Source organism: Oncorhynchus mykiss, unplaced genomic scaffold, assembly GCF_013265735.2.
Source record: "Oncorhynchus mykiss isolate Arlee unplaced genomic scaffold, USDA_OmykA_1.1 un_scaffold_213, whole genome shotgun sequence".
Taxonomy (NCBI): Eukaryota; Metazoa; Chordata; class Actinopteri; order Salmoniformes; family Salmonidae; genus Oncorhynchus; species Oncorhynchus mykiss.
The window spans coordinates 52501-79260 of record NW_023493684.1 but is presented as its reverse complement, the minus strand read 5'-3'; the positions used below and the strand labels follow the sequence as shown (position 1 = coordinate 79260).

General features: G+C 41.8%; 1 protein-coding gene across 1 annotated transcript in view; it reads left to right on the top strand.

Annotated features, from left to right (window-relative positions):
* Positions 1–26760, top strand: part of LOC118947901 (unconventional myosin-XV-like) — a gene marked incomplete at its 3' end in the record, with an annotated part of 118221 nt that overhangs the window by 39840 nt on the left and 51621 nt on the right. The window contains exons 22-27 of the mRNA XM_036972940.1: positions 1423–1507; positions 6356–6409; positions 9097–9178; positions 9681–9811; positions 15757–15852; positions 23677–23912. Coding sequence (XP_036828835.1) covers positions 1423–1507; positions 6356–6409; positions 9097–9178; positions 9681–9811; positions 15757–15852; positions 23677–23912 — 684 coding nt within the window. The remainder of the gene's footprint in view (positions 1–1422; positions 1508–6355; positions 6410–9096; positions 9179–9680; positions 9812–15756; positions 15853–23676; positions 23913–26760) is intronic.

The window sequence follows — 26760 nt, the reverse complement described above, 5'->3', positions numbered from 1 at the left end:
CACTACAGATACCAGACAGCTTTAGAACCCACAACCACCCTCATTACATTTACCAGACAGCTTTAGAACCCACAACCACCCTCACTACAGATACCAGACAGGGTATAGAACCCACAACCACCCTCACTACAGTTACCAGACAGGGTATAGAACCCACAACCACCCTCACTACAGTTACCAGACAGGGTAAAGAACCCACAACCCCCCCTGCAACAGTTACCAGACAGGGTATAGAACCCACAACCACCCTCACTACAGTTACCAGACAGGGTATAGAACCCACAACCACCCTCACTGCAGTTACCAGACAGGGTAAAGAACCCACAACCACCCTCGCTACAGTTACCAGACAGGGTAAAGAACCCACAACCACCCTCACTACAGATACCAGACAGGGTAAAGAACCCACAACCACCCTCGCTACAGTTACCAGACAGGGTATAGAACCCACAACCACCCTCACTACAGTTACCAGACAGGGTATAGAACCCACAACCACCCTCGCTACAGTTACCAGACAGGGTATAGAACCCACAACCACCCTCACTACAGTTACCAGACAGGGTAAAGAACCCACAACCCCCCCTGCAACAGTTACCAGACAGGGTATAGAACCCACAACCACCCTCACTACAGTTACCAGACAGGGTATAGAACCCACAACCACCCTCACTGCAGTTACCAGACAGGGTAAAGAACCCACAACCACCCTCGCTACAGTTACCAGACAGGGTAAAGAACCCACAACCACCCTCACTACAGATACCAGACAGGGTAAAGAACCCACAACCCCCCCTGCAACAGTTACCAGACAGGGTAAAGAACACATAACCACCCTCACTACAGATACCAGATAGGGTAAAGAACACGTAACCACCCGATGGCAACCTAATGATTTTACCACGGTACATACTGTAAGCACTGTAAAACTACTGAGACGTCTGTGTTACTTCTCCCTCTTGTCTCTCCTTCCATCCTTCTCCCTCTGTCCCTCCTTCCCTCCTTCTCCCTCTGTCTCTCCTTCCCTCCTTCTCTCTCTGTCTCTCCTTCCATCCTTCTCCCTCTGTCTCTCCTTCCATTCTTCTCCCCCTGTCTCTCCTTCCCTCCTTCTCCCTCTCTCTCCTTCCCTCCTTCTCCCTCTGTCTCTCCTTCCCTCCTTCTCCCTCTGTCTCTCCTTCCCTCCTTCTCCCTCTCTCTCCTTCCCTCCTTCTCCCTCTCTCTCCTTCCCTCCTTCTCCCTCTCTCTCCTTCCCTCCTTCTCCCTCTCTCTCCTTCCATCCTTCTCCCTCTCTATCCTTCCATCCTTCTCTCTCTGCCTTTTCCCTCCCTCCCTCCCTCTCTTTCTCTGCCTTACTCATTCCCTTTCTCATTCCCTCCCTCCCTCCCTTTCTCATTCCCTCCCTCCCTCCCTCCCTCCCTCTAGGAAGCGCTATTTGAAGATGAGAAAGAGTCTGGTCAAGTTTCGTTCTCTCATCCACATGTACGTCACCCGCAAGAGATACATCAAGGTACGATGCACAAGACAGTACACACACTACACACCATTACACACAGTACACACCAAGAGATACATCAAGGTACGATGCACAAGACAGTACACACACTACACACCATTACACACAGTACACACCAAGAGATACATCAAGGTACGATGCACAAGACAGTACACACACTACACACCATTACACACAGTACACAACACACACAGTACACACCAAGAGATACATCAAGGTACGATGCACAAGACAGTACACACACTACACACAGTACACACCAAGAGATACATCAAGGTACGATGCACAAGACAGTACACACACTACACACCATTACACACAGTACACACCAAGAGATACATCAAGGTACGATGCACAAGACAGTACACACACTACACAACATTACACACAGTACACACCAAGAGATACATCAAGGTACGATGCACAAGACAGTACACACACTACACACCATTACACACAGTACACACCAAGAGATACATCAAGGTACGATGCACAAGACAGTACACACACTACACACCATTACACACAGTACACAACACACACAGTACACACCAAGAGATACATCAAGGTACGATGCACAAGACAGTACACACACTACACACAGTACACACCAAGAGATACATCAAGGTACGATGCACAAGACAGTACACACACTACACACCATTACACACAGTACACACCAAGAGATACATCAAGGTACGATGCACAAGACAGTACACACACTACACACCATTACACACAGTACACAACTATATGCACACTACACACCATTACACACACTACACAACATTACACACAATACAGTACATACACTACACACCATTACACACAATACACAACACACCCTACACACCATTACACACACTACACAACATTACACACAATACAGTACATACACTACACACCATTACACACAATACACAACACACCCTACACACCATTACACACACTACACAACATTACACACAATACACAACACACCCTACACACCATTACACACACTACGCAACATAACACACAATACACAACACACCCTACACACCATTACACACAATACACAATACACACCATAATACAGTACACAACACAATACAGTACACAACACAACACAATACACAACACAACACACTACACAACATTACACACAATACACAACACACACTACACACCATTACACACAATACACAATACACAACTATATACACAACACACTACACAACATTACACACAATACACAACACACCCTACACACCATTACACACAATACACAACACACACTACACAACATTACACACAATACACAACACACCCTACACACCATTACACACACTACACACCGTTACACACACTACACGTTACACACAATACACAACGCACACTACACAACATTACACACAATACACACCACACCCTACACACCATTACACACAATACACAACTATATACACAACACACTACACAACATTACACACCATACACAACACACACTACACACCATTACACACAATACACAACACACAATACACAACTATATACACAACACACTACACACAATACACAACTATATACACAACACAGTACACAACATTACACACAATACACAACTATACACACTACACACCATTACACACAATACACAACACACACTACACACCATTACACACAATACACAACACACAATACACAACTATATACACAACACACTACACACAATACACAACTATATACACAACACACTACACAGCATTACACACAATACACAACACACCCTACACACCATTACACACAATACACAACACACAATACACAACATACGACAGTACACACACTACACAACATTACACACAATACATAACACACACTACACACCATTACACACAATACACAACATTATACACAATACACAACATTACACACACTACACAACAGTACACACAATACACAACACACCCTACACACCATTACACACAACATTACACACACTACACATCATTACACACAATACACAACACACCCTACACACCATTACACACAATACACAACTATATACACAATACAGTACACAACATTACACACAATACACAACACACAATACACAACATAATACAGTACACAACACAATACAGTACACAACACAACACAATACAGTACACAACACAATACATAACACAATACAGTACACAACATAATACAGTACACAACACAGTACACAACATAACACAATACAGTACACAACATAATACAGTACACAGTACACAACATAATACAGTACACAACATAATACAGTACACAGTACACAACATAATACAGTACACAACACAATACAGTACACAACACAATACAGTACACAACATAATACAATACACAACAAAATACAGTACACAACACAGTACACAACATAACACAATACAGTACACAACATAATACAGTACACAGTACACAACATAATACAGTACACAGTACACAACACAATACAGTACACAACATAATACAGTACACAGTACACAACATAATACACAACCAAATACAGCACAAAACATAATACAGTACACAACATAATACACAACATAACACAATACACAACATAATACACAACATAACACAATACAGTACACAACATAATACAGTACACAGTACACAACACAATACACAACAAAATACAGTACACAACATAATACAGTACACAGTACACAACATAATACAGTACACAGTACACAACACAATACCGTACACAACATAATACAGTACACAACACAATATAGTACACAGCATAATACAGTACACAACATAATACAGTACAGAACACAATACAGTAGATAGTACACAACATAATACAGTACACAACATAATACAATACACAGTACACAACATAATACAGTACACAACATAATACAGTACACAGTACACAACAAAATACAGTACACAACATAATACAGTACACAACATAATACAGTACACAACACAGTACACAACATAACACAATACAGTACACAACATAATACAGTACACAGTACACAACATAATACAGTACACAGTACACAACACAATACAGTACACAACATAATACAGTACACAGTACACAACATAATACAGTACACAACACAGTACACAACACAATACAGTACACAACATAATACAATATACAACATAATACAGTACACAACATAATACAGTACACAACACAGTACACAACATAACACAGTACAGTACACAACACAATACAGTACACAACAAAATACAGTACACAACACAACACAGTACAGTACACAACACAATACAGTACACAACAAAATACAGTACACAACATAATACAGTACACAACATAATACAGTACACAACACAGTACAGTACACAACACAATACAGTACACAACAAAATACAGTACACAACATAATACAGTACACAACACAGTGCAGTACACAACACAATACAGTACACAACAAAATACAGTACACAACATAATACAGTACACAACATAATACAGTACACAACACAGTACAGTACACAACACAATACAGTACACAACAAAATACAGTACACAACATAATACAGTACACAACATAATACAGTACACAACATAATACAGTACACAATAAAGATGATCTGTTCTAGTTAGGGTTAATAATGACCTGTTCTAGTTAGGGTTAATAATGACCTGTTCTAGTTAGGGTTAATAATGACCTGTTCTAGTTAGGGTTAATAATGACCTGTTCTAGTTAGGGTTAATAATGATCTGTTCTAGTTAGGGTTAATAATGACCTGTTCTAGTTAGGGTTAATAATGACCTGTTCTAGTTAGGGTTAATAATGACCTGTTCTAGTTAGGGTTAATAATGACCTGTTCTAGTTAGGGTTAATAATGACCTGTTCTAGTTAGGGTTAATAATGACCTGTTCTAGTTAGGGTTAATAATGACCTGTTCTAGTTAGGGTTAATAATGACCTGTTCTAGTTAGGGTTAGTAATGACCTGTTCTAGTTAGGGTTAATAATGACCTGTTCTAGTTAGGGTTAGTAATGACCTGTTCTAGTTAGGGTTAATAATGACGTGTTCTAGTTAGGGTTATTAATGACCTGTTCTAGTTAGGGTTAATAATGACCTGTTCTAGTTAGGGTTAATAATGACCTGTTCTAGTTAGGGTTAATAATGACCTGTTCTAGTTAGGGTTAATAATGACCTGTTCTAGTTAGGGTTAATAATGATCTGTTCTAGTTAGGGTTAATAATGACCTGTTCTAGTTAGGGTTAGTAATGACCTGTTCTAGTTAGGGTTAGTAATGACCTGTTCTAGTTAGGGTTAATAATGACGTGTTCTAGTTAGGGTTATTAATGACCTGTTCTAGTTAGGGTTATTAATGATCTGTTCTAGTTAGGGTTAATAATGACCTGTTCTAGTTAGGGTTAATAATGACCTGTTCTAGTTAGGGTTAATAATGACCTGTTCTAGTTAGGGTTAATAATGACCTGTTCTAGTTAGGGTTAATAATGACCTGTTCTAGTTAGGGTTAGTAATGACCTGTTCTAGTTAGGGTTAATAATGACGTGTTCTAGTTAGGGTTATTAATGACCTGTTCTAGTTAGGGTTAATAATGACCTGTTCTAGTTAGGGTTAATAATGACCTGTTCTAGTTAGGGTTAGTAATGACCTGTTCTAGTTAGTGTTAGTAATGACCTGTTCTAGTTAGGGTTAATAATGACGTGTTCTAGTTAGGGTTATTAATGACCTGTTCTAGTTAGGGTTAATAATGACCTGTTCTAGTTAGGGTTAATAATGACCTGTTCTAGTTAGGGTTAGTAAACCTGACCTGTTCTAGTTAGGGTTAATAATGTTTTATTCTGTTGTAGATGAAGCTGGAGGCCCGCAGGAAAGCAGAGGAGGAGAGGAGGAGGAGAGAGGAGGTGAGGAGAGGAGCGGAGGAACGAAAGGGAGTAGGAAATAATATGAGGAAAGGAGAGGGAGGAGGAGAGAGGAGGTGAGGAGAGGAGGAGGAGGTGCGTAGAGGAAGAGGAGGAGGAGGGAGATGGTGAGGAAAGGGGGAGGAGGAAAGAAAGGGAGTAGGAAATTATATGAGGAAAAGAGAGGGAGGAGGAGGGAGATGGTGAGAAGAGGGGGAGGAAGAGGAGTGCGATGGTGAGTATGGGAGCAGGGATAGGAGGAGGGAGATGGAGAGTAGAGGAGGAGGGGAAAATGGTGATTAGAGGACGAGGGAGATGGAGAGTAGAGGAGGAGATGGGGAGTAGAGGAGAGGAGGAAAGAAATGGAGTAGGAAATTATATGAGGAAAGGAGAGGGAGGAGGAGGGAGATGGTGAGAAGAGGAGAGGAGGGGGAGATGGAGGAGGGAGATGGAGAGGAGAGGAGGGGGAGAGGAGGAGGGAGATGTAGAGGAGGAGGAAGAGGAGGAGGGAAATGGTGAGTAGAGGAGAGGAGGGGGAGATGGAGGAGGGATATGGAGAGGAGATGAGAGGAGGGGGAGAGGAGGAGGGAGATGGAGAGTAGAGGAGAGGAGGGGGAGATGGAGGAGGGAGATGGAGAGGAGAGGAGAGGAGGGGGAGAGGAGGAGGGAGATGGTGAGTAGAGGAGAGGAGGGGGAGATGGAGGAGGGAGATGGAGAGGAGAGGAGAGGAGAGGAGGAGGAGGGAGATGTAGAGGAGGAGGAAGAGGAGGGGGAGAGGAGGGAGATGGAGAGGAGAGGAGGGGGAGAGGAGGAGGGAGATGGTGAGTAGAGGAGAGGAGGGGGAGAGGAGGAGGGAGATGGTGAGTAGAGGAGAGGAGGGGGAAAGGAGGAGGGAGATGGTGAGTAGAGGAGAGGAGGGGGAGATGGAGGACGGAGATGGAGAGGAGAGGAGAGGAGGGGGAGAGGAGGAGGGAGATGTAGAGGAGGAGGAAGAGGAGGAGGGAAATGGTGAGTAGAGGAGAGGAGGGGGAGAGGAGGGAGATGGAGAGGAGATGAGAGGAGGGGGAGAGGAGATGAGAGGAGGGGGAGAGGAGGAGGGAGATGGAGAGGAGATGAGAGGAGGGGGAGATGGAGGACGGAGATGGAGAGGAGAGGAGAGGAGGGGGAGAGGAGGAGGGAGATGTAGAGGAGGAGGAAGAGGAGGAGGGAAATGGTGAGTAGAGGAGAGGAAGAGGGAGATGGAGAGTAGAAGAGAGGAGGGGGACAGGAGGAGGGAGATGGAGAGGAGAGTAGGGGGAGAGGAGGATGGAGATGGTGAGTAGAGGAGAGATGGGGGAGAGGAGGAGGGAGATGGTGAGTAGAGGAGAGGAGGGGGAGAGGAGGATGGAGATAGTGAGTAGAGGAGAGATGGGGAGAGGAGGAGGGAGATGGTGAGTAGAGGAGAGGAGGGGGAGAGGAGGAGGGAGATGGTGAGTAGAGGAGAGGAGGGGGAGAGGAGGATGGAGAGGAGAGGAGAGGAGGGGGATAGGAGGAGGGAGATGGTGAGTAGAGGAGAGGAGGGGGAGAGGGGGAGGGAGATGGAGAGGAGAGGAGGGGGAGAGGAGGAGGAGATGAGAGGAGGGGGAGAGGAGGAGGGAGATGGAGAGGAGATGAGAGGAGGGGGAGAGGAGGAGGGAGATGGTGAGTAGAGGAGAGGAGGAGGAGGGAGATGGAGAGTAGATGAGAGGAGGGGGACAGGAGGAGGGATATGGAGAGGAGAGGAGGGGGAGAGGAGGAGGGAGATGGTGAGTAGAGGAGAGGAGGGGGAGAGGAGATGAGAGGAGGGGGAGAGGAGGAGGGAGATGGAGAGGAGATGAGAGGAGGGGGAGATGGAGGACGGAGATGGAGAGGAGAGGAGAGGAGGGGGAGAGGAGGAGGGAGATGTAGAGGAGGAGGAAGAGGAGGAGGGAAATGGTGAGTAGAGGAGAGGAAGAGGGAGATGGAGAGTAGAAGAGAGGAGGGGGACAGGAGGAGGGAGATGGAGAGGAGAGTAGGGGGAGAGGAGGATGGAGATGGTGAGCAGAGGAGAGATGGGGGAGAGGAGGAGGGAGATGGTGAGTAGAGGAGAGGAGGGGGAGAGGAGGATGGAGATGGTGAGTAGAGGAGAGATGGGGAGAGGAGGAGGGAGATGGTGAGTAGAGGAGAGGAGGGGGAGAGGAGGAGGGAGATGGTGAGTAGAGGAGAGGAGGGGGAGAGGAGGATGGAGAGGAGAGGAGAGGAGGGGGATAGGAGGAGGGAGATGGTGAGTAGAGGAGAGGAGGGGGAGAGGGGGAGGAGAGGAGGGGGAGAGGAGGAGGAGATGAGAGGAGGGGGAGAGGAGGAGGGAGATGGAGAGGAGATGAGAGGAGGGGGAGAGGAGGAGGGAGATGGTGAGTAGAGGAGAGGAGGAGGGAGGAGATGGAGAGTAGATGAGAGGAGGGGGACAGGAGGAGGGATATGGAGAGGAGAGGAGGGGGAGAGGAGGAGGGAGATGGTGAGTAGAGGAGAGGAGGGGGAGAGGAGAGGAGAGGAGGGGGAGAGGAGGAGGGAGGCATCTCTTATATCTTGCTGTGCGCGCGTGTGTGTGTATGTGTGTGTGTGTGTGTGTGTGTGTGTGTGTGTGTGTGTGTGTGTGTGTGTGTGTGTGTGTGTGTGTGTGTGTGTGTGTGTAGGAGCTGACGAAGAGAGAGGTGGTTAACGTCACACACCTGGTGATCCCTGCCGAGCTTGGCTCTTTACTGCAGGCTGCATCAGGTTGGTGTGTGTGCATGTTACATGCTGACTCTCTCAGGTCCAGTTCCTCACGTCTCTCTGTCTAGCTCAGGTCCAGTTCCTCACGTCTCTCTGTCTAGCTCTGGTCCAGTTCCTCACGTCTCTCTGTCTAGCTCTGGTCCAGTTCCCCACGTCTCTCTGTCTAGCTCTGGTCCAGTTCCTCACGTCTCTCTGTCTAGCTCTGGTCCAGTTCCCCACGTCTCTCTGTTTAGCTCTGGTCCAGTTCCTCACGTCTCTCTGTCTAGCTCTGGTCCAGCTCCTCACATATCTATGTGTAGCTCTGGTCCAGCTCCTCACGTCTCTCTTTGTGTAGCTCTGGTCCAGCTCCTCACGTCTCTCTTTGTGTCTAGGTGGCAGAGAGCTCCATTCTGAGTGTCTAGCTCTGGTCCAGCTCCTCACGTCTCTCTGTGTGTCTAGGTGGCAGAGAGCTCCATTCTGAGTGTCTAGCTCTGGTCCAGCTCATCACGTCTCTCTGTGTGTCTAGGTGGCAGAGAGCTCCATTCTGAGTGTCTAGCTCTGGTCCAGGCACCACACATCCAGGAGCAGAACCAGCTGACTCTGCCGCTGGACATCAACGACTACCCCTTCAGCCGCTACGCACAACTCTACTTCAGGGTAACACACCACTCATTCAATTCAATTCTCTCTCCCTGTACACTCTGGTTCATTCAATTCAATTCTCTCTCCCTGTACACTCTGGTTCATTCAATTCAGTTCTCTCTCCCTGTACACTCTGGTTCATTCAATTCAATTCAATTATCTCTCCCTGTACATTCTGTTTCATTCAATTCAATTCAATTATCTCTCCCTGTACACTCTGTTTCATTCAATTAAATGCAATTATCTCTCCCTGTGCACTCTGTTTCATTCAATTCAATTATCTCTCCCTGTACATTCTGTTTCATTCAATTCAATTCAATTATCTCTCCCTGTACATTCTGTTTCATTCAATTCAATTCAATTATCTCTCCCTGTACACTCTGTTTCATTCAATTAAATGCAATTATCTCTCCCTGTGCACTCTGTTTCATTCAATTCAGTTCTCTCTCCCTGTACACTCTGGTTCATTCAATTCAATTCAATTATCTCTCCCTGTACATTCTGTTTCGTTCAATTCAATTCAATTATCTCTCCCTGTACACTCTGTTTCATTCAATTAAATGCAATTATCTCTCCCTGTGCACTCTGTTTCATTCAATTCAATTATCTCTCCCTGTACATTCTATTTCATTCAATTCAATTATCTCTCCCTGTACATTCTATTTCATTCAATTCAATTATCTCTCCCTGTACACTCTGTTTCATTCAATTCAATTCAATTCAATTATCTCTCCCTGTACATTATATTTCATTCAATTAAATTCAATTTATCTCTCCCTGTACACTATATTTCATTCAATTCAATTCAATTATCTCTCCCTGTACATTCTATTTCATTCAATTCAATTCAAATCTCTCTCCCTGTACATTCTGCGTTGTTCAATTCAGTTCTCTCTCCCTGTACACTCTGGTTCATTCAATTCAATTCAATTATCTCTCCCTGTACATTCTGTTTCATTCAATTCAATTCAATTATCTCTCCCTGTACACTCTGTTTCATTCAATTAAATGCAATTATCTCTCCCTGTGCACTCTGTTTCATTCAATTCAATTATCTCTCCCTGTACATTCTATTTCATTCAATTCAATTATCTCTCCCTGTACACTCTGTTTCATTCAATTCAATTCAATTCAATTATCTCTCCCTGTACATTCGATTTCAATCTATTCAATTCAATTCTCTCTCCCTGTACATTCTGTTTCATTCAATTAAATGCAATTATCTCTCCCTGTGCACTCTGTTTCATTCAATTCAATTCTCTCCCCCTGTACATTCGATTTCAATCTATTCAATTCAATTCTCTCTCCCTGTACATTCTTTCATTAAATGAAATTAAATTCTCTCTCTTTGTACACTCTGTTTCATTCAGTTCAATGTTCTCTATCTGTACATTCTATTTCATTCAATTCAAATTCCAGGTCAGTCTGTCAATTTAATGCCTCTCAATTCCAATGTTAGGTCAATTACGAGAATTCAATTCCCAATTCAATATTATCCCCAACATTTCCACAAATTTCAATTAAATTCTCTCAGGCTTTCAGTCATATCAGTGTTCAGACAGCCTAGTTATATTGGAAATACATAAATACAGACATCCTAGTTATAGTGGAAATACAGACAGCCTAGTTATATTGGAAATACAGAAATACAGACAGCCTAGTTATATTGGAAATATAGAAATACAGACAGCCTAGTTATATTGGAAATACAGACAGCCTAGTTATATTGTAAATATAGAAATACAGACAGCCTAGTTATATTGGAAATACAGAAATACAGACAGCCTAGTTATATTGGAAATACAGAAATACAGACAGCCTAATTATATTGGAAATACAGACTGCCTAGTTATATTGGAAATATAGAAATACAGACAGCCTAGTTATATTGGAAATACAGACAGCCTAGTTATATTGGAAATATAGAAATACAGACAGCCTAATTATATTGGAAATACAGACAGCCTAGTTATATTGGAAATATAGAAATACAGACAGCCTAGTTATATTGGAAATACAGACAGCCTAGTTATATTGGAAATATAGAAATACAGACAGCCTAGTTATATTGGAAATATAGAAATACAGACAGCCTGGTTATATTGGAAATACAGAAATACAGACAGCCTAGTTATATTGGAAATACAGAAATACAGACAGCCTAGTTATATTGGAAATATAGAAATACAGACAGCCTAGTTATATTGGAAATACAGAAATACAGACAGCCTAGTTATATTGGAAATATAGAAATACAGACAGCCTAGTTATATTGGAAATATAGAAATACAGACAGCCTAGTTATATTGGAAATACAGAAATACAGACAGCCTAGTTATATTGGAAATATAGAAATACAGACAGCCTAGTTATATTGGAAATATAGAAATACAGACAGCCTGGTTATATTGGAAATACAGAAATACAGACAGCCTAGTTATATTGGAAATACAGAAATACAGACAGCCTAGTTATATTGGAAATATAGAAATACAGACAGCCTAGTTATATTGGAAATACAGAAATACAGACAGCCTAGTTATATTGGAAATATAGAAATACAGACAGCCTAGTTATATTGGAAATATAGAAATACAGACAGCCTAGTTATATTGGAAATACAGAAATACAGACAGCCTAGTTATATTGGAAATACAGACAGCCTAGTTATATTGGAAATATAGAAATACAGACAGCCTGGTTATATTGGAAATACAGAAATACAGACAGCCTAGTTATATTGGAAATATAGAAATACAGACAGCCTAGTTATATTGGAAATACAGAAATACAGACAGCCTAGTTATATTGGAAATATAGAAATACAGACAGCCTTGTTATATTGGAAATATAGAAATACAGACAGCCTGGTTATATTGGAAATACAGACAGCCTAGTTATATTGGAAATATAGAAATACAGACAGCCTGGTTATATTGGAAATACAGACAGCCTAGTTATATTGGAAATATAGAAATACAGACAGCCTAGTTATATTGGAAATACAGACAGCCTAGTTATATTGGAAATATAGAAATACAGACAGCCTAGTTATATTGGAAATACAGACAGCCTAGTTATATTGGAAATACAGAAATACAGACAGCCTAGTTATATTGGAAATATAGAAATACAGACAGCCTAGTTATATTGGAAATACAGACAGCCTGGTTATATTGGAAATACAGACAGCCTGGTTATATTGGAAATACAGACAGCCTAGTTATATTGGAAATATAGAAATACAGACAGCCTAGTTATATTGGAAATACAGACAGCCTAGTTATATTGGAAATACAGAAATACAGACAGCCTAGTTATATTGGAAATATAGAAATACAGACAGCCTAGTTATATTGGAAATACAGAAATACAGACAGCCTAATTATATTGGAAATATAGAAATACAGACAGCCTAGTTATATTGGAAATACAGACAGCCTAGTTATATTGGAAATACAGAAATACAGACAGCCTAGTTATATTGGAAATATAGAAATACAGACAGCCTAGTTATATTGGAAATATAGAAATACAGACAGCCTAGTTATAGTGGAAATACAGAAATACAGACAGCCTTGTTATATTGGAAATACAGAAATACAGACAGCCTAGTTATATTGGAAATATAGAAATACAGACAGCCTTGTTATTTTGGAAATATAGAAATACAGACAGCCTGGTTATATTGGAAATACAGACAGCCTAGTTATATTGGAAATATAGAAATACAGACAGCCTGGTTATATTGGAAATACAGACAGCCTAGTTATATTGGAAATATAGAAATACAGACAGCCTAGTTATATTGGAAATACAGACAGCCTAGTTATATTGGAAATACAGAAATACAGACAGCCTAGTTATATTGGAAATATAGAAATACAGACAGCCTAGTTATATTGGAAATACAGACAGCCTAGTTATATTGGAAATATAGAAATACAGACAGCCTAGTTATATTGGAAATACAGACAGCCTAGTTATATTGGAAATACAGAAATACAGACAGCCTAGTTATATTGGAAATATAGAAATACAGACAGCCTAGTTATATTGGAAATACAGACAGCCTGGTTATATTGGAAATACAGAAATACAGACAGCCTAGTTATATTGGAAATATAGAAATACAGACAGCCTAGTTATATTGGAAATACAGAAATACAGACAGCCTAATTATATTGGAAATATAGAAATACAGACAGCCTAGTTATATTGGAAATACAGACAGCCTAGTTATATTGGAAATACAGAAATACAGACAGCCTAGTTATATTGGAAATATAGAAATACAGACAGCCTAGTTATATTGGAAATATAGAAATACAGACAGCCTAGTTATAGTGGAAATACAGAAATACAGACAGCCTTGTTATATTGGAAATACAGAAATACAGACAGCCTAGTTATATTGGAAATATAGAAATACAGACAGCCTTGTTATTTTGGAAATATAGAAATACAGACAGCCTGGTTATATTGGAAATACAGACAGCCTAGTTATATTGGAAATATAGAAATACAGACAGCCTGGTTATATTGGAAATACAGACAGCCTAGTTATATTGGAAATATAGAAATACAGACAGCCTAGTTATATTGGAAATACAGACAGCCTAGTTATATTGGAAATACAGAAATACAGACAGCCTAGTTATATTGGAAATATAGAAATACAGACAGCCTAGTTATATTGGAAATACAGACAGCCTAGTTATATTGGAAATATAGAAATACAGACAGCCTAGTTATATTGGAAATACAGACAGCCTAGTTATATTGGAAATACAGAAATACAGACAGCCTAGTTATATTGGAAATATAGAAATACAGACAGCCTAGTTATATTGGAAATACAGACAGCCTGGTTATATTGGAAATACAGACAGCCTGGTTATATTGGAAATACAGACAGCCTAGTTATATTGGAAATATAGAAATACAGACAGCCTAGTTATATTGGAAATACAGACAGCCTAGTTATATTGGAAATACAGAAATACAGACAGCCTAGTTATATTGGAAATATAGAAATACAGACAGCCTAGTTATATTGGAAATACAGAAATACAGACAGCCTAATTATATTGGAAATATAGAAATACAGACAGCCTAGTTATATTGGAAATACAGACAGCCTAGTTATATTGGAAATACAGAAATACAGACAGCCTAGTTATATTGGAAATATAGAAATACAGACAGCCTAGTTATATTGGAAATATAGAAATACAGACAGCCTAGTTATATTGGAAATATAGAAATACAGACAGCCTAGTTATATTGGAAATATAGAAATACAGACAGCCTAGTTATAGTGGAAATACAGAAATACAAACAGCCTTGTTATATTGGAAATATAGAAATACAGACAGCCTAGTTATATTGGAAATACAGACATTTCGGCAGGGTAGGCGGCAGGGTAGCCTAGTGGTTAGAGAGTTGGACTAGGAACCGGAAGGTTGCAAGTTCAAACCCCCGAGCTGACAAGGTACTGATCTCGTTCTGCCCCTGAACAGGCAGTTAACCCACTGGCCGTCATTGAAAATAATAATTTGTTCTTAACTGACTTGCCTAGTTAAATAAAGGTAAAATATATATTTTTTAAATGGACATACATAAAAAATGTATGGCAAGTCAGTTAAGAACAAATTCTTACATTCCATTACCTGGGAAATGTTAAAATACGAAATTCTAATTCAATTCCAAAGATAACATTTTTTACAATTTAAAATTAAATTGCAATTCAGAAAGTCCAAACAGTCTAATTCTAATTCAATTCCAAAACTTGAAGATGGTTGAAATTCTAAATGAATTCCTCATAAATTCTCCTCTTCGTGAGTGAATTCAAGAATTGAATTGGAATTTCAAATGAGACTGGAATTGACACCAACCCTGACGTACACATGTCTAATCTCCAGGGTCTGACCCCTGACCCCTGACCCTCTCTCTGTTAGGAGCCTATGTTTGGGATGCTAACGGTTCCCTTGGAGAGGACCCTGACGTACACAGATGAGGACCTCCGACAGGAAGCTCTGGAGCTGTTTATTATGGTGAGTCCTGTTCATTACGGTGACTCCTGTTCCTCATGGTGAGTCCTGTTCATTATGGTGAGTCCTGTTCATTACGGTGACTCCTGTTCATTATGGTGAGTCCTGTTCATTATGGGGAGTCCTGTTCATTATGGTGAGTCCTGTTCATTATGGTGAGTCCTGTTCATTATGGTGAGTCCTGTTCATTATGGTGAGTCTGTTCATTATGGTGAGTCCTGTTCATTATGGTGACTCATGTTCATTACGGTGACTCCTGTTCATTACGGTGACTCCTGTTCCTTATGGTGAGTCCTGTTCATTATGGTGAGTCCTGTTCCTTATGGTGAGTCCTGTTCATTATGGTGAGTCCTGTTCGTTATGGTGAGTCCTGTTCGTTACGGTGAGTCCTGTTCATTACGGTGACTCCTGTTCATTATGGTGAGTCCTGTTCATTATGGTGACTCCTGTTCATTATGGTGAGTCCTGTTCATTATGGTGAGTCCTGTTCATTATGGTGAGTCCTGTTCATTATGGTGAGTCCTGTTCGTTATGGTGAGTCCTGTTCGTTACGGTGAGTCCTGTTCATTACGGTGACTCCTGTTCATTATGGTGAGTCCTGTTCATTATGGTGAGTCCTGTCCTCCACACAAACAGTAGATAACCTACCCACATACCTCCACACAAACAGTAGATAACCTACCCACATACCTCCACACAAACAGTAGATAACCTCCACACATACCTCCACACAAACAGTAGATAACCTACCCACATACCTCCACACAAACAGTAGATAACCTACCCACATACCTCCACACAAACAGTAGATAACCTACCCACATACCTCCACATAAACAGTAGATAACCTACACACATACCTCCACACAAACAGTAGATAACCTACCCACATACCTCCACACGAACAGTAGATAACCTACACACATACCTCCACACGAACAGTAGATAACCTACCCACATACCTCCACACAAACAGTAGATAACCTACCCACATACCTCCACACAAACAGTAGATAACCTACCCACATACCTCCACACAAACAGTAGATAACCTACCCACATACCTCCACACAAACAGTAGATAACCTACACACATACCTCCACACAAACAGTAGATAACCTACCCACATACCTCCACACAAACAGTAGATAACCTACCCACATACCTCCACACAAACAGTAGATAACCTACCCACATACCTCCACACAAACAGTAGATAACCTCCACACAAACAGTAGATAACCTACCCACATACCTCCACACAAACAGTAGATAACCTACCTACATACCTCCACACAAACAGTAACCTACACACATACCTCCACACAAACAGTAGATAACCTCCACACAAACAGTAGATAACCTACCCACATACCTCCACACAAACAGTAGATATCCTACCCACATACCTCCACACAAACAGTAGATAACCTCCACACATACCTCCACACAAACAGTAGATAACCTACACACATACCTCCACACAAACAGTAGATAACCTCCACATGAACAGTAGATAACCTCCACACAAACAGTAGATAACCTACCCACATACCTCCACACAAACAGTAGATAACCTACCCACATACCTCCACACAAACAGTAGATAACCTACCCACATACCTCCACACAAACAGTTGATAACCTACCCACATACCTCCACATGAACAGTAGATAACCTACCCACATACCTCCACACAAACAGTAGATAACCTACCCACATACCTCCACACAAACAGTAGATAACCTACCCACATACCTCCACACAAACAGTAGATAACCTACCCACATACCTCCACACAAACAGTAGATAACCTACCCACATACCTCCACACAAACAGTAGATAACCTACACACATACCTCCACACAAACAGTAGATAACCTACCCACATACCTCCACACAAACAGTAGATAACCTACCCACATACCTCCACACAAACAGTAGATAACCTACCCACATACCTCCACACAAACAGTAGATAACCTCCACACAAACAGTAGATAACCTACCCACATACCTCCACACAAACAGTAGATAACCTACCTACATACCTCCACACAAACAGTAACCTACACACATACCTCCACACAAACAGTAGATAACCTCCACACAAACAGTAGATAACCTACCCACATACCTCCACACAAACAGTAGATATCCTACCCACATACCTCCACACAAACAGTAGATAACCTCCACACATACCTCCACACAAACAGTAGATAACCTACACACATACCTCCACACAAACAGTAGATAACCTCCACATGAACAGTAGATAACCTCCACACAAACAGTAGATAACCTACCCACATACCTCCACACAAACAGTAGATAACCTACCCACATACCTCCACACAAACAGTAGATAACCTACCCACATACCTCCACACAAACAGTTGATAACCTACCCACATACCTCCACATGAACAGTAGATAACCTACCCACATACCTCCACACAAACAGTAGATAACCTACCCACATACCTCCACACAAACAGTAGATAACCTACCCACATACCTCCACACAAACAGTAGATAACCTACCCACATACCTCCACACAAACAGTAGATAACCTACCCACATACCTCCACACAAACAGTAGATAACCTACCCACATACCTCCACACAAACAGTAGATAACCTACCCACATACCTCCACACAAACAGTAGATAACCTACCCACATACCTCCACACAAACAGTAGATAACCTACCCACATACCTCCACACAAACAGTAGATAACCTACCCACATACCTCCACACAAACAGTAGATAACCTACCCACATACCTCCACACAAACAGTAGATAACCTACCCACATACCTCCACACAAACAGTAGATAACCTACCCACATACCTCCACACAAACAGTAGATAACCTACCCACATACCTCCACACAAACAGTAGATAACCTACACACATACCTCCACACAAACAGTAGATAACCTACCCACATACCTCCACACAAACAGTAGATAACCTACCCACATACCTCCACACAAACAGTAGATAACCTCCACACATACCTCCACACAAACAGTAGATAACCTACCCACATACCTCCACACAAACAGTAGATAACCTACACACATACCTCCACACAAACAGTAGATAACCTACCCACATACCTCCACACAAACAGTAGATAACCTACCCACATACCTCCACACAAACAGTAGATAACCTCCACACATACCTCCACACAAACAGTAGATAACCTCCACACAAACAGTAGATAACCTCCACATGAACAGTAGATAACCTACACACATACCTCCACACAAACAGTAGATAACCTCCACACATACCTCCACACAAACAGTAGATAACCTCCACACAAACAGTAGATAACCTCCACATGAACAGTAGATAACCTACCCACATACCTCCACACAAACAGTAGATAACCTACCCACATACCTCCACACAAACAGTAGATAACCTCCACACAAACAGTAGATAACCTACCCACATACCTCCACACAAACAGTAGATAACCTACCCACATACCTCCACACAAACAGTAGATAACCTCCACACATACCTCCACACAAACAGTAGATAACCTCCACACAAACAGTAGATAACCTCCACATGAACAGTAGATAACCTACCCACATACCTCCACACAAACAGTAGATAACCTACCCACATACCTCCACACAAACAGTAGATAACCTCCACACAAACAGTAGATAACCTCCACATGAACAGTAGATAACCTCCACACAAACAGTAGATAACCTACCCACATACCTCCACATAAACAGTAGATAACCTACCCACATACCTCCACATAAACAGTAGATAACCTCCACACAAACAGTAGATAACCTACCCACATACCTCCACACAAACAGTAGATAACCTACCCACATACCTCCACACAAACAGTAGATAACCTACCCACATACCTCCACACAAACAGTAGATAACCTACACACATACCTCCACACAAACAGTAGATAACCTACCCACATACCTCCACACAAACAGTAGATAACCTCCACACAAACAGTAGATAACCTACCCACATACCTCCACATGAACAGTAGATAACCTACCCACATACCTCCACACAAACAGTAGATAACCTACCCACATACCTCCACACAAACAGTAGATAACCTACCCACATACCTCCACACAAACAGTAGATAACCTACCCACATACCTCCACACAAACAGTAGATAACCTACACACATACCTCCACACAAACAGTAGATAACCTACCCACATACCTCCACACAAACAGTAGATAACCTACCCACATACCTCCACACAAACAGTAGATAACCTACCCACATACCTCCACACAAACAGTAGATAACCTACCCATGAACAGTAGATAACCTACCCACATACCTCCACACATACCTCCACACAAACAGTAGATAACCTACCCATGAACAGTAGATAACCTACCCACATACCTCCACACATACCTCCACACAAACAGTAGATAACCTACACATGAACAGTAGATAACCTCCACATGAACAGTAGATAACCTACACATGAACAGTAGATAACCTACACACATACCTCCACACGAACAGTAGATAACCTCCACATGAACAGTAGATAACCTACACATGAACAGTAGATAACCTACCCACATACCTCCACACAAACAGTAGATAACCTCCACACGAACAGTAGATAACCTCCACATGAACAGTAGATAACCTACACATGAACAGTAGATAACCTACACATGAACAGTAGATAACCTACCCACATACCTCCACACAAACAGTAGATAACCTCCACACGAACAGTAGATAACCTCCACATGAACAGTAGATAACCTACACATGAACAGTAGATAACCTACCCATGAACAGTAGATAACCTACACATGAACAGTAGATAACCTACACACATACCTCCACACAAACAGTATATAACCTACCCATGAACAGTAGATAACCTACACATGAACAGTAGATAACCTACACATGAACAGTAGATAACCTACACATGAACAGTAGATAACCTACACATGAACAGTAGATAACCTACCCACATACCTCCACACATACCTCCACACAAACAGTAGATAACCTACACATGAACAGTAGATAACCTACCCACATACCTCCACACATACCTCCACACAAACAGTAGATAACCTACACATGAACAGTAGATAACCTACCCACATACCTCCACACAAACAGTAGATAACCTACACATGAACAGTAGATAACCTACACACATACCTCCACACAAACAGTAGATAACCTACCCACATACCTCCACACAAACAGTAGATAACCTCCACACAAACAGTAGATAACCTACACATGAACAGTAGATAACCTCCACATGAACAGTAGATAACCTACCCATGAACAGTAGATAACCTACACATGAACAGTAGATAACCTCCACATGAACAGTAGATAACCTACACATGAACAGTAGATAACCTACACATGAACAGTAGATAACCTACCCATGAACAGTAGATAACCTACACATGAACAGTAGATAACCTACACATGAACAGTAGATAACCTACACATGAACAGTAGATAACCTACACACATACCTCCACACATACCTCCACACAAACAGTAGATAACCTCCACACAAACAGTAGATAACCTCCACATGAACAGTAGATAACCTCCACACAAACAGTAGATAACCTACACATGAACAGTAGATAACCTACACACATACCTCCACACAAACAGTAGATAACCTACCCACATACCTCCACACAAACAGTAGATAACCTACCCACATACCTCCACACAAACAGTAGATAACCTACCCACATACCTCCACACAAACAGTAGATAACCTACCCACATACCTCCACACAAACAGTAGATAACCTCCACACATACCTCCACACAAACAGTAGATAACCTACCCACATACCTCCACACAAACAGTAGATAACCTACACATGAACAGTAGATAACCTACCCACATACCTCCACACAAACAGTAGATAACCTACCCATGAACAGTAGATAACCTACACATGAACAGTAGATAACCTACCCACATACCTCCACACAAACAGTAGATAACCTACCCATGAACAGTAGATAACCTACCCATGAACAGTAGATAACCTACCCATGAACAGTAGATAACCTACACATGAACAGTAGATAACCTACCCATGAACAGTAGATAACCTACACATGAACAGTAGATAACCTACCCATGAACAGTAGATAACCTACACATGAACAGTAGATAACCTACCCATGAACAGTAGATAACCTCCACACATACCTCCACACAAACAGTAGATAACCTACCCACATACCTCCACACAAACAGTAGATAACCTACCCACATACCTCCACACAAACAGTAGATAACCTACCCACATACCTCCACACAAACAGTAGATAACCTACCCACATACCTCCACACAAACAGTAGATAACCTACCCACATACCTCCACACAAACAGTATATAACCTACCCATGAACAGTAGATAACCTACACATGAACAGTAGATAACCTACACATGAACAGTAGATAACCTACACATGAACAGTAGATAACCTACCCATGAACAGTAGATAACCTACCCATGAACAGTAGATAACCTACCCATGAACAGTAGATAACCTACACATGAACAGTAGATAACCTACCCATGAACAGTAGATAACCTACCCATGAACAGTAGATAACCTACACATGAACAGTAGATAACCTACACATGAACAGTAGATAACCTACACATGAACAGTAGATAACCTACACACATACCTCCACACGAACAGTAGGTGGGACGTAACTTCTGTCATGGTTCTCACCACTGTTTATCACCTCCAAGCTGGCGTTTCCATTCCCCTGAGATTAGAGGAACCTTGACAGGACTCCCTGTCCTGCCGTAAGGTTCTCAGAGTTCTTGCCAGTTCAGGTCATACACAGTTTAATTGTTCTCGGTATCTTCTTAGCCACACACACATTTCTCCTTGTCTCGACCAAACCTTATTAGACTGAAGTTTATCATTCTAATTCATTATACATGTTACAGAATCAAATGATTACTAATAGTTACGTTTGTCTTATTATTCATTATATCTGTTACATAATGTCATAATTACGTTTCAGGGTGGAATTCTTTAGTCACTACCTTTAAGCATATAAATTCCCTTATCATAGGGTCATGTATATCTCTGTGTTCTAGGTGTTTAAGTGTTAGGGTTCCGTCTATCTCTGTGTTCTAGGTGTTTAAGTGTTAGGGTTCTATTTAGCTCTGTGTTCTAGGTGTTTAGGTGTTAGGGTTCTGTCTAGCTCTGTGTTCTAGTTGTTTAAGTGTTAGGGTTCTGTCTATCTATGTGTTCTAGGAGTTTAAGAGTTAGAGTTCTGTCTATCTGTGTGCTAGGTGTTTAAGTTTAGGATTCTGTGTTCTAGGAGTTTAAGTGTCAGGGTTCAGTCTATCTCTGTGTTCTAGGTGTTTAAGTGTTAGGGTTCTGTCTATTTCTTTGTTCTAGGTGTTTAAGTGTTAGGGTTCTGTCTATTTCAGTATTCTAGGTGTTTAAGTGTTAGGGTTCTATCTAGCTCTGTGTTCTAGGTGTCTAAGTGTTAGGGTTCCATCTAGCTCTGTGTTCTAGGTGTTTAAGTGTTATGATTCTGTCTAGCTCTGTGTTCTAGTTGTTTAAGTGTTAGGGTTCTGTCTATTTCCGTGTTCTAGGTGTTAGGATTCTGCGTTCTAGGTGTTTAAGTGTTAGGGTTCTGTCTATCTATGTGTTCTAGGTGTTTAAGTGTTAGGGTTCTGTCTGTGTCGTATCTGTGTTCTAAGTATTAAGGGATGTGGTTCTATGTTGTAGATCCTGAGGTTCATGGGCGACCCCCACCTGAATGGGGCTCAGGAGAACCTGTTTGGGAACTACATCATCCAGAGAGGACTGGCCAATCAGGGCCTGCGAGACGAGATCCTGGCTCAGCTGGCCAACCAGGTGTGGCGGAACCCTAACCATGACAACGCGGAGAGAGGCTGGCTGCTGCTGCTGGGGTGTGTCTGCTGCTTCCTCCCCTCCTCCAGGCTGCACACACACCTACTGAAGTAAGAACACACACACACACCTACTGAAGTAAGAACACACACACACACCTACTGAAGTAAGAACACACACACACCTACTGAAGTAAGAACACACACACACCTACTGAAGTAAGAACACACACACACCTACTGAAGTAAGAACACACACACACCTACTGAAGGAAGAACACACACACATCTACTGAAGTAAGAACACACACACATCCACTGAAGTAAGAACACACACACACCTACTGAAGTAAGAACACACACACACACTCACCTACTGAAGTAAGAACACACACACACACACACCTACTGAAGTAAGAACACACACACACACACCTACTGAAGTAAGAACACACACACACACACCTACTGAAGTAAGAACACACACACACCTACTGAAGTAAGAACACACACACACACACCTACTGAAGTAAGAACACACACACACACACCTACTGAAGTAAGAACACACACACACCTACTGAAGTAAGAACACACACACACCTTCTGAAGTAAGAACACACACACACACACACCTACTGAAGTAAGAACACACACACACACACCTACTGAAGTAAGAACACACACACACCTTCTGAAGTAAGAACACACACACACCTACTGAAGTAAGAACACACACACACCTACTGAAGTAAGAACACACACACACCTACTGAAGTAAGAACACACACACACACACCTACTGAAGTAAGAACACACACACACACACCTACTGAAGTAAGAACACACACACACCTACTGAAGTAAGAACACACACACACACACCTACTGAAGTAAGAACACACACACACACACCTACTGAAGTAAGAACACACACACACCTACTGAAGTAAGAACACACACACACACCTACTGAAGTAAGAACACACACACACACACCTACTGAAGTAAGAACACACACACCTACTGAAGTAAGAACACACACACACACCTACTGAAGTAAGAACACACACACACACCTACTGAAGTAAGAACACACACACACACCTACTGAAGTAAGAACACACACACACCTACTGAAGTAAGAACACACACACACCTACTGAAGTAAGAACACACACACACCTACTGAAGTAAGAACACACACACACACACCTACTGAAGTAAGACCACACACACACACACCTACTGAAGTAAGAACACACACACACCTACTGAAGTAAGACCACACACACACACACCTACTGAAGTAAGAACACACACACATACACACCTACTGAAGTAAGAACACACACACCTACTGAAGTAAGAACACACACACACCTACTGAAGTAAGAACACACACACACACACACACACACCTACTGAAGTAAGAACACACACACACACACCTACTGAAGTAATAACACACACACACACACCTACTGAAGTAAGAACACACACACACACCTACTGAAGTAAGAACACACACACACACACACACACACACACACACACACACACCTACTGAAGTAATAACACACACACACACACCTACTGAAGTAATAACACACACACACACACCTACTGAAGTAAGAACACACACACACACACCTACTGAAGTAATAACACACACACACACACCTACTGAAGTAAGAACACACACACACCTACTGAAGTAAGAACACACACACACACACACACACACACACACACCTACTGAAGTAATAACACACACACACACACCTACTGAAGTAAGAACACACACACACCTCCTGAAGTAAGAACACACACACACACACACACACACACCTACTGAAGTAAGAACACACACACACCTTCTGAAGTAAGAACACACACACACACACACCTACTGAAGTAAGAACACACACACACCTTCTGAAGTAAGAACACACACACACACACCTACTGAAGTAAGAACACACACACACCTACTGAAGTAAGAACACACACACACCTACTGAAGTAAGAACACACACACACACACCTACTGAAGTAAGAACACACACACACACACACCTACTGAAGTAAGAACACACACACACACACCTACTGAAGTAAGAACACACACCTACTGAAGTAAGAACACACACACACCTACTGAAGTAAGAACACACACACACACACCTACTGAAGTAAGAACACACACACACACACCTACTGAAGTAAGAACACACACACACCTACTGAAGTAAGAACACACACACACCTACTGAAGGAAGAACACACACACATCTACTGAAGTAAGAACACACACACATCCACTGAAGTAAGAACACACACACACCTACTGAAGTAAGAACACACACACACACTCACCTACTGAAGTAAGAACACACACACACACACACCTACTGAAGTAAGAACACACACACACACACCTACTGAAGTAAGAACACACACACACACACCTACTGAAGTAAGAACACACACACACCTACTGAAGTAAGAACACACACACACACACCTACTGAAGTAAGAACACACACACACACACCTACTGAAGTAAGAACACACACACACCTACTGAAGTAAGAACACACACACACCTTCTGAAGTAAGAACACACACACACACACACCTACTGAAGTAAGAACACACACACACACACCTACTGAAGTAAGAACACACACACACCTTCTGAAGTAAGAACACACACACACCTACTGAAGTAAGAACACACACACACCTACTGAAGTAAGAACACACACACACCTACTGAAGTAAGAACACACACACACCTACTGAAGTAAGAACACACACACACACACCTACTGAAGTAAGAACACACACACACACACCTACTGAAGTAAGAACACACACACACCTACTGAAGTAAGAACACACACACACACACCTACTGAAGTAAGAACACACACACACACACCTACTGAAGTAA